At 44.2% G+C, this 14,870-nt stretch overlaps 1 protein-coding gene across 4 annotated transcripts in view; it reads left to right on the top strand.

The window, feature by feature from the left end:
* The window catches only part of DPYSL2 (dihydropyrimidinase like 2), a 104,326-nt gene that overhangs the window by 72,117 nt on the left and 17,339 nt on the right, over nt 1-14,870 (top strand). For all 4 annotated transcript variants that reach the window (XR_013215539.1, XR_013215540.1, XM_077262124.1 and 1 more), the window contains exons 4-6: nt 2,614-2,778; nt 6,118-6,179; nt 8,134-8,214. Coding sequence is in view for 2 of the 4 variants with exons in the window: in XM_077262124.1 (XP_077118239.1) it covers nt 2,614-2,778; nt 6,118-6,179; nt 8,134-8,214 (308 nt within the window). In the remaining 2 variants the exon portion in view is untranslated. The remainder of the gene's footprint in view (nt 1-2,613; nt 2,779-6,117; nt 6,180-8,133; nt 8,215-14,870) is intronic.

The following is a 14,870-nucleotide window of genomic DNA, read 5'->3' on the forward strand; positions in this document are numbered from 1 at the left end:
CGCCGGGCGCCGCGCCATCTTCCCGGCGTCTCTCCGCACTGACTGTGCAGGTCAGAGGGCGCGATGACGCATATAGTGTGCGCGCCGCCCTCTGTCTGATCAGTCAGTGCGGAGAGACGCCGGGAAGATGGCGCCGAGGAGCTGCAAGCAAGAGAGGTGAGTATGTGGTTTATTATTTTATTGCAGCAGCAGCACAGCTATGGGGCAATAATGGACGGTGCAGAGCACTATATGGCACAGCTATGGGGCAACGGTGCAGAGCACTATATGGCACAGCTATGGGGCAATGGTGCAGAGCATTATATATATGGCACAGCTATGGGGCAACGGTGCAGAGCACTATATGGCACAGCTATGGGGCAACGGTGCAGAGCACTATATGGCACAGCTATGGGGCAACGGTGCAGAGCACTATATGGCACAGCTATGGGGCAACGGTGCTGAGCACTATATGGCCAGCTATGGGGCAACGGTGCAGAGCATTATATATATGGCACATCTATGGGGCAACGGTGCAGAGCACTATATGGCACAGCTATGGGGCAACGGTGCAGAGCACTATATATATGGCACAGTTTTATGTGGAGTATCTATGGGGCCATAATGAACGGTGCAGAGCATTATATGTGGCACAGCTTTATGTGGAGCATCTATGGGGCCATAATGAATGGTATGGAGCATCTATTTTTAATTTTGAAATTCACCGGTACCTGCTGCATTTTCCACCCTAGGCTTATACTCGAGTCAATAAGTTTTCCCAGTTTTTTGTGGCAAAATTAGGGGGGTCGGCTTATACTCGGGTCGGCTTATACTCGAGTATATACGGTACCTTGGAATAGGTTAGGGCGTATACCTGATCTCAACCCTCTAGGGATTTTGCCCTCTTTATAATACTGCCCCAAAGTCATCATATGTAGTTGTAGATTTATGGTACGTTTGATATCACTTTCATACTTGCGTTTCAGTTCCAATACGGACGGTGTCTTAAGAAAGCAAGCTTCACCTTGAATGCCCCCAAGGATTCGCTCCTCTTCCTCAGGTGTATATTTAAACACTCCTAGCTCCATGGTGTTTCCCTCCATGGAACAGAAAAATGGCTTGTAAAGCAAAAAATGGCAAACAATTGAAAAAAGATAATATGTGCAAAAATTTCCGGACATAAATTGATAGGGAAAAAATGGAACAGCACAATGCTCACCAATGGTGGGTGCCTGGCCCCCCGGACAGAATGGGTCCACTCATCTATCCAAGATGTATACAAAAGTAGTAAAAAGAAGGCAGCACTCCAAGACTTTCCAGTAGAAAAAATGTGAAGTTTTAATCGACCCACATCACTGCGCGACGTTTCGGCTCCATGAGCCTTTTTCAAGCAGTGGGTGTTAACAATAGTTGTGCTTATATAGAGACAATTTGAACTAATTTGCATATTACAATTGCCATTAATACATACATAAACAAGTGATTGTACAATTTTCTATAAAGTGCATATTATATACCTTTAGTGCAGTCTTCATACTTATAAAAGTGCTATGTGCTATATTGCTTATAAAATCGCATGATCTGCTAGTTTCTTATTTCATTCATAGATAATCCCATTGGTGTATATTGTAATTACATTAATCTTATTGTAACCCTCACCTTGCCACAGTCCGGCGATACCACATGGAGGACTCCATGTATATATATATATATATATATATATATATCACCATCTTTATTAAAAGAAAATTACAAGTTAGAAATTTTGCTATTTTCATACTGGGGCTTTTATAGAGTCCCGGTTCCTGTTTCAGGAAATTCACATGAACATTAGCAGCATTGAACAGACTCAGACCCAATGGTTTGTATCGAATCATCTAATAAATGTGTGCAAATGTCATTGTGAAGGGAAGCGGGAGCTGTACATCACCTATTGTGATTGTGGATCTGCCTGTAGATATCTCATCTGTCATTCTGCCTGTGATGATAATGAGAATACTGAAAATTCTTCTGAAAGTACAGGAAGAATGAGTCCAAAAAGCTCCAGTTGCCAATGTAAAAATTGCAAGATTACTAATTTTGGTTTCAACCCATTAACGAAAAGCGCCATTCAGTTACGGTGCTTGTCAACAGAGGATAAATGGGGAGGGCGTTGACGTGTTTCTGGTGTTTTCACCCTTAATTCTGGTGATCAGCCATTTAGTTGCTGTTCATGTGATTGTGGGAAGCTTATAGGTCACCATGGCAGTCGGAAGCTGCCAATTTGGGAAGCTGAGCCAGAGGCTGATCCATGTATACGCACTATAGTATCGCAGTATACTATAATACTGCACTGTATAGTATGAGCGATCGAACAATCGCAGGTTCAAGTCCCCTAAGGGGACTAAATAGTGATTAAAATACATACATTTCAAAAAGGTAAAAAAATAAAAAATAAATGGAAAAAGTAAAAAATATATAATCTTATTTTACCCCATTTTCCCTCACTCAAAAATGGAGAAATACTAAATATTTTTGTTTTTTTTTGCCAATTTTTGTATCTTACTGTCTGGAAAAAGTCCAATCTGTATGTCTATATAGTGGGAACAAAACCTAATAAACAATCGCTCACCTTTATTTCTGTCCCCCCGACAGTCGACCATGTGGTGCCGGAGCCGGGGACCAGTCTGATCAGCGCTTTTGAGCAGTGGCGAGAGTGGGCAGACAGCAAAACCTGTTGTGACTACTCCTTGCACGTGGACATCACAGAGTGGCACAAGGGCGTCCAGGAAGAAATGGAGGCGCTGGTGAAAGATCATGGTAAGTCCTAATATGTACACTATGCCCTCATGTAAAGGTACCAGAGAGATGGATGCCACCAGCGCTGTGCCCTTATACACAGCCGGTGTCATTTGGGGCCGTAAGCAGGGCAGGGCACCAGGGAGTCCGGCGTTTTCATTCCTGCCAGAGATGGCAGTGCCCATACAGTATCCGTGTGTGGATGACTGTATATCACTATGGTGACATGACTGTGGACTGTCGGGCATCGTTGGTCACTTGGGCCTGCTAAATGGGCACTGTTAGATGTGAAGCTGCTATAGGAAATGCAGTGACTGTGAGGACTGTAGATGATCTGAGACGGCCATATTTGCGCTGAAGAAGTTACTATAAATCTGTCGTGGCTCTGTGGTGTCAGGACTACTATAAAGGCACTACGGAGAGTGGGCACTGTTGGTGATTACTATAAGGGCACAGCTAATGACATGGATGAAGATTACAATAAAAGGCACGATTAATGACTACTGTTGAAGGTGCTGCTACTAAACCGGCACTAATGGGGGGTAGTGCCAGTATTTGGGCACTGTTGAAGGTAGTACTACTCTTGGGGCACTGTTGGAAGTAGTACTACTACTGGGGCACTGTTGTAGGCAGTACTACTATTGGGGCACTGTTGTAGGCAGTACTACTACTGGGGCACTGTTGTAGGCAGTACTACTATCGAGGCACTGTTAGAGGTAGTACTACAATTGGAGCACTGCTGGAGATGCTGCAGGTGCTTCTACTATTGCGGCACTGTGGGAGGTGCTGCTACTATTGGAGCACTGTTGAAGGTAGTGCTACTATTGGGGGTTGGTACCACTATTGGGGCACTTTTTGAGGTAGTACTGCTATCACGAGAATGTTGTAGATGGTTGCCAGTATTGAGGCACTGTTAGTACTACTATTGGGGTATTGTTAGAGGTGGTGTTACTATTGGGGCACTGTTGGAGATTGTTTCACTATTGGGACACTGCTGGAAGTGCTGCTGATATTATGGCAATGTTGGAGCTGGTGCCACTAAAAAGGCAGTATTGGATGTGCTGCTTCTATTGGGGCACTGTTGGGGGTGCCTCTTCTATTGGGGCACTATTGGGGGTGCCGCTTCTATTGTTCTATTGGGGTACTGTTGGGGGTGCCGCTTCTATTGGGGCACTGTTGGGGGTAGTACTACTATTGTATCTGTCGGAGGTGGATGCCACTATTGGGGCACTGTTGGATGTAGCACTGTTATTGGTTCACTGCTGGAGATGGTGCTATGATTGGGACATTGTTGGAGTTGGTGCCACTATTGGGGCACTGTTGGAGGTAGCACTATTTTTGGGTCACTCTTGGAGATGGTGCTTTAATTGGGGCACTGTTAAAGGTAGCACTGTTATTGGGGCACTGTTGGAGTCAGCGATATTATTGGGGCACTGTTGGAGGTAGTGCTATTATTGGGGCACTGTTGGAGGTAGTGCTATTATTGGGGCACTGTTGGAGTCAGCGATGTTATTGGGGCACTGTTGGAGGCAGCGCTATTATTGGGGCACTGTTGGAGGCAGCGCTATTATTGGGGCACTGTTGGAGTCCGCAATAATATTGGGGCACTGTTGGAGGTAGTGCTATTATTGGGGCACTGTTGGAGGCAGCGCTATTATTGGGGCACTGTTGGAGGCAGCGCTATTATTGGGGCACTGTTGGAGGCAGCGCTATTATTGGGGCACTGTTGGAGGCAGCGCTATTATTGGGGCACTGTTGGAGTCCGCAATAATATTGGGGCACTGTTGGAGGTAGTGCTATTATTGGGGCACTGTTGTAGGCAGCGCTATTATTGGGGCACTGTTGTAGGCAGCGCTATTATTGGGGCACTGTTGGAGGCAGCGCTATTATTGGGGCACTGTTGGAGGTAGTGCTATTATTGGGGCACTGTTGTAGGCAGCGCTGTTATTGGGGCACTGTTGGAGGCAGCGCTATTATTGGGGCACTGTTGGAGGCAGCGCTATTATTGGGGCACTGTTGGAGGCAGCGCTATGATTGGGGCACTGTTGGAGGCAGCGCTATTATTGGGGCACTGTTGGAGGCAGCACTATTATTGGGGCACTGTTGGAGGCAGCGCTATTATTGGGGCACTGTTGGAGGCAGTTCTATTATTGGAGCATGCTTGAGGCAGCGCTATTATTGGGGCACTGTTGGAGGTAGTGCTATTATTGGGGCACTGTTGGAGGCAGCATTATTATTAGGGCACTGTTGGAGGCAGCACTATTATTGGGGCACTGTTGGAGGCAGCGCTATTATTGGGGCACTGTTGGAGGCAGCGCTATTATTGGGGCACTGTTGGAGGCAGCGCTATTATTGGGGCACTGTTGGAGGCAGCGCTATTATTGGAGCACTGTTGGAGGCAGCGCTATTATTGGGGCACTGTTGGAGGCAGCGCTATTATTGGAGCACTGTTGGAGGCAGCGCTATTATTGGGGCACTGTTGGAGGCAGCGCTATTATTGGGGCACTGTTGGAGGCAGCACTATTATTGGGGCACTGTTGGAGGGTTGGAGGCAGCACTATTATTGGGGCACTGTTGGAGGCAGCGCTATTATTGGAGCACTGTTGGAGGCAGCGCTATTATTTGGGCACTGTTGGAGGCAGCGCTATTATTGGGGCACTGTTGGAGGCAGCGCTATTATTGGGGCACTGTTGGAGGGTTGGAGGCAGCGCTATTATTGGGGCACTGTTGGAGGCAGCACTATTATTGGGGCACTGTTGGAGGGTTGGAGGCAGCGCTATTATTGGGGCACTGTTGAGGTAGCACTAGTATTGGGGCACTGTTGGAGGCAGCGCTATTATTGGGGCACTGTTGGAGGGTTGGAGGCAGCGCTATTATTGGGGCACTGTTGGAGGCAGCGCTATTATTGGGGCACTGTTGGAGGCAGCGCTATTATTGGGGCACTGTTGGAGGCAGCATTATTACTGGGACACTGTATGACAAGGAGCTACTTTCTAGGTGCTGGAGATGACCACGGTGTGAGCTCTGCTGGAGTTGGCAGTGGTTTGATATTGACACAAGCAGCATATCACAACAGCGATTACTGTACCATCATTGTCACAACGTCTCCCATCCGATATTCAGTATTTTACTTTAATATTAACCTCTGACTTGTGCAGGATTAGGAAAACCTTAAAGCTTTTTTTTTTTCCCAAAGACAGCGCCACACCTTTTCACAGGCCGTATGCGGTATTGCAGCTCAGTTCTATTGAAATGAATGTGTGCAATACGACAGAAAAACAATGGTCAGGACGGCGCCGTTTCTGAAAGGAGGCAGCAGTATATTTCTAACTCTGGGGAACCCCTTGTGTCTTTCTGCAGGCGTTAACTCCTTCCTGGTGTACATGGCGTACAAGGACCAGTACCAGCTGATGGACTCTCAGGTAACCTGGTGGCCGGGTTATGGATTCCCGGGGCACGGTGTGTTTCTGGGTGTGGAATAAGAATGAGCCGGCTCCTGCCAAGAGTCCTGGCCACCTCGCAGGCGAAGCGCATATTCGGCATTCCTATGACACAGCCTGCGTGCCGACCTCTGCCGCCTCTTCTCTCGCTTGTTTATGGAAGCTTTTTACTGACGTTTCATCAATGTCCATGAGATAAGAAAAAAAAACTTTAAAAAAAAAAGCCTTTTTCCCCCAAAATAGCGCCACCATTGTTCATAGGCCGTGCCACACACAGTTGGCTGCAGTCTTCACAATGCTGTCAGAGTGGTAGGTGGAATAAGTGATGGCTGCAGACGATCAGTGGCCGCTGATTGGCTGCAGCGGTCACCTGAAATTGTTTTGGGATAAGAGCTTAAGTGTGGCAGCCTGTAAGTGCATTGTGTCATCAGGAACTAATCAGTTGTTTAAATCGGGACGTTATGTTAAATGTGTTTAAAAAAAATTATATATTATTTTTTATATCCCCATCTTTGTTAAAAAGTAAATAAATAAAAAAATCTTGCAATTTATACACTGCCCATTAGGCCAAATGTTAAGACATCTACCTCCTGTTCTTCACATGGACTGGAGTAGCCATAGAACTATTTAGACCCCATTTGTTTGTAAATAAGTGTTATCTGAGCATGCTGTAGTCTGGGCCAAGGTCATTATATAGTAGGAGAAGGAGGTGAGCTGTGACATCACCTATTGTGAATGGTGGATCCTGTGTTATCTACTGTATATGGAGGTGTTATCAGTCATTGTACAGGAGGAGGAGGTGAGCTGTAACATCACCTATTGTGAATGGTGGATACTGTGTTATCTACTGTATATAGAGGTGTTATCAGTCATTGTACAGGAGGAGGAGAAGGTGAGCTGTGACATCACCTATTGTGAATGGTGGATCCTGTGTTATCTACTGTATATAGAGGTGTTATCAGTCATTGTACAGGAGGAGGTGAGCTGTGACATCAGCTACTGTGAATGGTGGATCCTGTGTTATCTACTGTATATAGAGCTGTTATCAGTCATTGTACAGGAGGAGGAGGTGAGCTGTGACATCAGCTACTGTGAATGGTGGATCCTGTGTTATCTACTGTATATAGAGGTGTTATCAGTCATTGTACAGGAGGAGGAGGTGAGCTGTGACATCACCTACTGTGAATGGTGGATCCTGTGTTATCTACTGTATATAGAGGTGTTATCAGTCATTGTACAGGAGGAGGAGGTGAGCTGTGACATCACCTACTGTGAATGGTGGATCCTGTGTTACCTACTGTATATACAGGTGTTATCAGTCATTGTACAGGAGGAGGAGGTGAGCTGTGACATCACCTATTGTGAGTGGTGGATCCTGTGTTATCTACTGTATGTAGAGGTGTTATCAGTCATTGTACAGGAGGAGGAGGTGAGCTGTGGGTTGTTACCTTTCATTGTAATCCTGTCTGTGATGATAATGAGACTGCTGAAAACTGATCTGTTTAGAGAAGGAAAAGAGCGAGAATACCCTTTTCCTCTTCCATCTAATCTATACTTCCTGCAAAGTTATTTTCTCTTAAGACTCCATGATACTGTAATATATTGAAAATTGAAAAAAAATTATCTTTTTTCCTAAATAAATTTAATATAAAAACCTGATTTAATCCCGGGCTCATTTCTGATGACACACGTCCTTTAACCAAAAGTTCTCTGACAATGAGGCAAATTTCTCGCATTCCTTAGTTATCGCTCGGCTCTCGATAAATGTGGCGTCAAAAGACCAAATCTCCACTAGTCCTGCGCAGACTGAGATTTCTGTGTGCGGCCAATCTATATACTGTATATATATATATATATATTTTTATTATTATTATTTTTTTTATTTTTATTTTTTTATATTTTGCCATCTGTAACTGGTCACATAAATCTTTTTCAGATCTACGAGGTGTTCAGCACCATCCGGGAAATTGGAGCCATCGGACAAGTACATGCTGAGAACGGTGACGTCATCTATGAGGTGAGGCGGCTTTTTGCCCCTTTTTTTGGGGGGGGGGTGACATATAACAGAGGTGTCAAACTGCATTCCTCGAGGGCCGCCAACAGGTCATGTTTTCAGGATTTCCTTGTATTGCACAGGTGATAATTTAATCACCTGCACAGAATGATTCCAGCACCTTGTGGAATGCTAAGGAAATCCTGAAAACATGACCTGTTGGCGGCCCTCGAGGAATGCAGTTTGACACCTCTGACATATAACCTTTTATTGACCACTTTAACCCCTTCATGACCTTGGGATTTTCCGTTTTTCCGTGTTCGTTTTTCGCTCCCCTCCTTCCCAGAGCGATAACTTTTTTATTTTTCCATCAATTTGGCCATGTGAGGGCTTATTTTCTGCAGGACAAGTTGTACTTTTGAACGACATCATTGGTTTTACCATGTCGTGTACTAGAAAACGGGAAAAAAATTCCAAGTGCAGTGAAATTGCAAAAAAAGTGCAATCCCACACTTGTTTTTTGCTTGGCTTTTTTGCTAGGTTCACTAAATGCTAAAACTGACCTGCCATTATGATTCTCCAGGTCATTACGAGTTCATAGACACCTAACATGACTAGGTTATTTTTTATCTAAGTGGTGAAAAAAAATTCCAAACTTTGCTAAAAAAAAAAAAAAAAAATTGCGCCATTTTCCGATACCCGTAGCGTCTCCATTTTTCATGATCTGGGGTCGGTTGAGGGCTTATTCTTTGCGTGCCGAGCTGGCGTTTTTAATGATAACCACTTTTGTGCAGATACGTTCTTTTGATCGCCCGTTATTGCATTTTAATGCAATGTCGCGGCGACCCAAAAAACGTAATTCTGGCATTTCGAATTTTTTTCTCGATACGCCGTTTAGCGATCAGGTTAATCCTTTTTTTTTTTATTGATAGATCGGGCGATTCTGAACGCGGCGATACCAAATATGTGTAGGTTTGATTTTTTTTTTATTGATTTATTTTGATTGGGGCGAAAGGGGGGTGATTTAAACTTTTATATTTTTTTTTATTTTTTTCACATTTTTTTTTACTTTTTTTTTTTACTTTTGCCATGCTTCAATAACCTCCATGGGAGGCTAGAAGCAGGCACAACTCAATCGCCTCTGCTACATAGCAGCGATCTGATGTTCGCTGCTATGTAGCAGAATTGCAGGTGTGCTGTGAGCGCCGACCACAGGGTGGCGCTCACAGCAGGCCTGCATCAGTAACCATAGAGGTCTCAATGACCTCTATGGTTACTATTCTGAAGCATCGCCGACCTCCGATCATGTGACTGGGTCGGCGATGCGCTCATTACCGGCCGCCCGGCCGGATGCGGTAGTTAAATGATGCTGTCTGCATTTGACAGCGGCATTTAACTAGTTAATAGGCGCGGGCGGTTTGCAATTCTGCCCGCGCCTATTACGGGCACATGTGAGCTGTTCAAAACAGCTGACATGTCCCGGCTTTGATGCGGGCTCACCGCTGGAGGAAGAAGTCCGCTGACTTCGAAACGCGTTGGATAGCACCTCTTTCGGTCCTCTGTGCAGTCTTCTCAGCCGTTCACGTGGAACATCACGTGATAGTGACGTCACACGAGGCCCTGCAGCTTCTCTGCGCCTTGTCGGCATAAGCATATGGAAGCGCTGACACGCGCTGAAGATTTGTGCTCACCATTAATGAAGTAAGGGGTGACTGTCACCGGCCGGGACAGACCCTTTTTTCACCCGATTTTTATATGCTGAGCAAAAAGAAGGAACGCAAGGATTTTGGAAGCACAGCTATATCGTCCATCTAGAGGATCTAGATCGTGTCACATGCGGCAACTCAGGTTACCAAGTCGGGAGACTCGGACTGCCAAAACGCCCGGTAAATATTAGTACATAGATTTTTAAGGCAACAGAACAATTGATTTTAAATTGTATAGCCGATGGTAGAGTGTTAAATTAAATTACATTGTACTGTAACCTACATGGAAAAAGGATGCGGACCCGCAGCTGCAAAACAGCTGCGGGTCCGCAGCAAAACCCGCAGCATGTGAACATAGCCTTAAACAGTGTTCACAAGCAGAAATGGTTGTATTGGGCCCACACATACATGAAGACTAATTTCCAAACAGTCTTGTTTACTGATAAGTGTCGAGCAACTCTGTACGGTCCAGATGGATGGAGTAGTGGATGGTTGGTGGATGGCCACCATGTCCCAACAAGGCTGTAACGTCAGCGAGGAGGTGGAGGAGTCATGTTTTGGGCCAGAATCATGGGAAAGAGCTGGTAGGGCCCTTTAAGGTTCCTGAAGGTGTGAAAATGACCTCTGCAAAGTATATAGAGTTTCTGACTGACAACTTTCTTCCATGGTCTAAAAAGCAGAAACGTGCCTTCAGGAGCAAAATCATCTTCATGCTGACAATGCCCCATCTCATGCTGCAAAGAATACCTCTGAGTCATTGGCTGCTATGGGCATAAAAGGAGATAAACTCATGGTGTGGCCACCATCTTCCCCTGACCTCAACCCTATAGAGAACCTTTGGAGAATCATCAAGCAAAAGATCTATGAGGGTGGGAGGCAGTTCACATCAAAACAGCAGCTCTGGGAGGCTATTCTGACTTCATGCAAAGAAATACAAGCAGAAACTCTCCAAAACTCACAAGTTCAATGGATGTAAGAATTGTGAAGGTGACATCAAAGAAGGGTCCTATGTTACATGTAACTTGGCCTGTTGGGAGGTTTTGGAGTTAAATAGCTCTTTTGATCAGTGATTGTGACCTCCTAATACTGCAAATTCCACAAATGAGCATTTTCAGTTCTTTAAAACAGATCAGATGTTTAGAAATTCTACTGTGCATAATAATTTGGAACAGTGCATTTTGAGTTTTTATCCATTTTGGAGATTATACTGTTATCATTGGGAGGTTTCTTCAATAAAATTTGATGTATAATCTAACGGGTGATGACTTTTGTTAGACTGATTGTCATTTGCACCGACCATTTAGGAAAATCCGATAAAAATGTAAATTGCATAATAATTTGGAACATAGCGTATGCCTCCCATTATTTTCAGTGTATTCCGCATTTATTGTGCAAATGTTGCATTTTTTTCCGCGAAAAAAAATCGCATCGCGGAAAAAAACGCAGCATGTTCATTAAATTTGCGGAATTGTGGGGATTCCGCACACCTAGGAATGCATTGATCTGCTTACTTTCCGCATGTGGCTGTGCACACCATGCGGGAAGTAAGCAGATCATGTGCGGTTGGTACCCAGGGTGGAGGAGAGGAGACTCTCCTCCACCGACTGGGCACCATATAATTGGTAAAAAAAAAAAGAATTAAAATAAAAAATAGTGATATACTCACCCTCTGATGGCCCCCGGAGTCTTCCCGCCTCTCTTCGGTGCATGCTGCCGCTTCCGTTCCTATAGATGGTGTGTGTGAAGGACCTGCGATGACGTCGCGGTCACATGACCGCGATGACGTCGCGGTCACGTGACCACGACGTCATTGAACGTCTTGCACACACCATCTATAGGAACGGACGCCGCTGAGGAGATCGTCTGTCTGCAGGTGAGTATAACCATTTTTTTAATTTTTTTTATTATTTTCAAACATTCTATCTTTTACTATTGATGCTGCATAGGCTGCATCTATAGTAAAAAGTTGGTCACACTTGTCAAACACTATGTTTGACAAGTGTGACCAACCTGTCAGTCAGTTTTCCAAGCGATGCTACAGATCGCTTGGAAAACTTTAGCATTCTGCAAGCTAATTACGCTTGCAAAATGCTAAAAAAAGTGAAAAAAATGGGAAAAAAAACGCAAAAAGAAACATGCGGATTTCTTGCAGAAAATTTCCGGTTTTCTTCAGGAAATTTCTGCAAGAAATCCTGACGTGTGCACATACCCTGACAGCGTCATTTAACTAGCACTTCCGGCCATCGGGCCGGAAATGAGCTCGTCGCTGACTCCCGCCATGTGATCGGGGGTCAGTGATGCATCGGCATGACAACCAGAGGTCTCCTTGAGACCTCTATGGTTGTTGATGCCGGCTTGTTGTGAGCGCCACCCTGTGGTCGGCGCTCATAGCAATGCTGTAATTCAGCTACATAGGAGCGATCTATGCTTCGCTCCTATGTAGCAGAGCCGATCAAGTTGTGCCAGCTTCTAGCCTCCCATGGAGGAGTAAAAACAAAAAAAAATATATATATAAAAGTTTAAATTGCCCCCCTTTCGCCCCATTGAAAATAAAACAATAAAAAAAAAAAAAAACAAACCTACACATATTTGGTATCACCGAGTTCAGAATCGCCCGATCTATCAATGAAATAAAAGCATTAACCTGACCGCTAAACGGCGTAGCCCCAAAAAATCGAAATGCCAGAATTACATTTTTTTGGTCGCCGCGACATTGCATTAAAATGCAATAACGGGCGATAAAAAGAACGTATCTGCACCAAAATGGCATCATTAAAAACGCCAGCTCGGAATGCAAAAAATAAGCCCTCACCCGACCCCAGGTCATGAAAAATGGAGACGCTACGGGTATCGGAAAATGGTGCAATTTTTTTTATTTTTTTTTAGCAAAGTTTGGATTTTTTTTTCACCATTAAGATAAAAGAGAAGCTAGACATGTTAGGTGTCTATGAGCTCGTAATGACCTGGAGAATCATAATGGCAGGTCAGTTTTAGCATTTAGTGAACCTAGCAAAAAAGCCAAACAAAAAACCAGTGTGGGATTGCACTTTTTTGCAATTTCACCGCACTTGGAATTTTTTTTTCCATTTTCTAGTACATAACATGCTAAAACCAATGATGTCGTTCAAAAGTACAACTCGTCCCGCAAAAAATAAGCCTTCACATGGCCAAATTGACGGAAAATAAAAAAGTTATGGCTCTGGGAAGTTGGGGAGTGAAAAACGAAAAAAGGAAAATACCCTGGGTCATGAAGGGGTTAAAGTGGATCGTCATTAACACCTTCATTTTTGTGTATCCATTTTTTTTTCTCCCTCCCCTTATTCCAACAGCCATGAGATTATTATGTTTGTCGACAACTTTTTTTTTTGCGGGATCGGTTTTAGTTTACCATGTAATGTTCTGATTTATTTTAATTTTTTTAATGTCTTGGTAAAAATTACCCGACGACCTGAATTTCTAGCGTGTTACAACTTTATTATTATTAAAATTATTATTTATAAATTATTTATCATTTAAAACCATACCAAACTTAAAGGAGTATTCCAATCTCCTATCCCAATATTTAGTAGGTGTAAAAATATTAGCTAATATTATCTCCAATTAGAAACCGAATATAGTTCTTCTGATTCGCTATTGTCTCTTTCCTCATGTGCAGGCATTGCAGGATCGTAGGTAGCCATGGTTATGACCACTAGCAACCAACTAACTGTCACTATATCAGTGGTCGTAACCATGGATACCTAAGGTCCTGCAATGCCTGAAAATGAGGTAAGAGACATAGTGAATCAGAAGAACTATGCTACATTAATTGGAGATATTTGCTATTATTATTATTGTTACACCTACTACATATTTGGATAGGATTTTTGAGATGGTAATACTCTTTTTTTTTTTTTTTTTTTTTTTTTTATTAATTTTTTTTTTTTTTTTAAATGTTGGTGCTTTTAAAAAGTTTCCAAAAAATAAAAAGTTGGTTCATATCACCATTTTATAGGACCTATAATTTTTTTTTTGTTCTGTTAATGGACCTGTGAAATGGATTGATTTTTGCGCTGTGAGCTGGAACCTTTTATAGCTATTTATTTATTTATTTTATCATTTGGCATTTTTTTAAAATGACTTTTTACTTATTTTGTAGTCCCCACCAGGGACATGAGCCTGATGGTGCCGCTGTACTGAGAGCGTCTGCCTAATCCTGATCTTAAAATCAGCCTTCTCTAAGTCCAGCTCTGGGTCATGTGTAGATTGTGCAGCGGATATTGCTGGGCTTCATCCTCCTGTCTGCATTTTCTTCTCATTTCTGTTCCCCCTGGGGTGACATCTGTCATAGTTAGAGCATTGTTGCTGTGTCTGTTTTCCTCAGGGCTCGTGCTTCCTCTGGAGCTGCGCTATCCTCCACAGTTGATACTCGGCCATATTATGAGCTTATTTAACCTCTCATTTAATCCCCCTAAAAAGTGATAGAAACCGAATGTTTAGCTCCTATGATTTCCTCTGTAGTATCGGCCTTTGAGTTGACTACAGTCTATATCATTGTTTCAGGTTGAATTGACTACTGCGTTAGATTTGTGGCCCAGCTAATGCTCATGTCACACCCCAACCCTGTGGAAGTATCAACAACCCCATGGGCATAGCCAGCGCCCTGTCCCACCACAGCCACGTAGGCATAGCCAACGCCCAGTCCCACCCCAGCCACGTAGGCATAGCCAACGCCCAGTCCCACCCCAGCCATGTAGGCATAGCCAACGCCCTGTCCCACCCCAGCCACATAGGCATAGCCAGCGCTCTGTCCCACCACAGCCACGTAGGGATAGCCAATGCCCAGTCCCACCCCAGCCATGTAGGCATAGCCAACGCCCTGTCCCACCCCAGCCATGTAGGTATAGCCAACGCCCTGTCCCACCCCAGCCATGTAGGTATAGCCAACGCCCTGTCCCACCCCAGCCACGTAGGCATAGCCAACGCCCTGTCCCA

Source organism: Ranitomeya variabilis, chromosome 5, assembly GCF_051348905.1.
Source record: "Ranitomeya variabilis isolate aRanVar5 chromosome 5, aRanVar5.hap1, whole genome shotgun sequence".
In the NCBI taxonomy this organism is placed as follows: Eukaryota; Metazoa; Chordata; class Amphibia; order Anura; family Dendrobatidae; genus Ranitomeya; species Ranitomeya variabilis.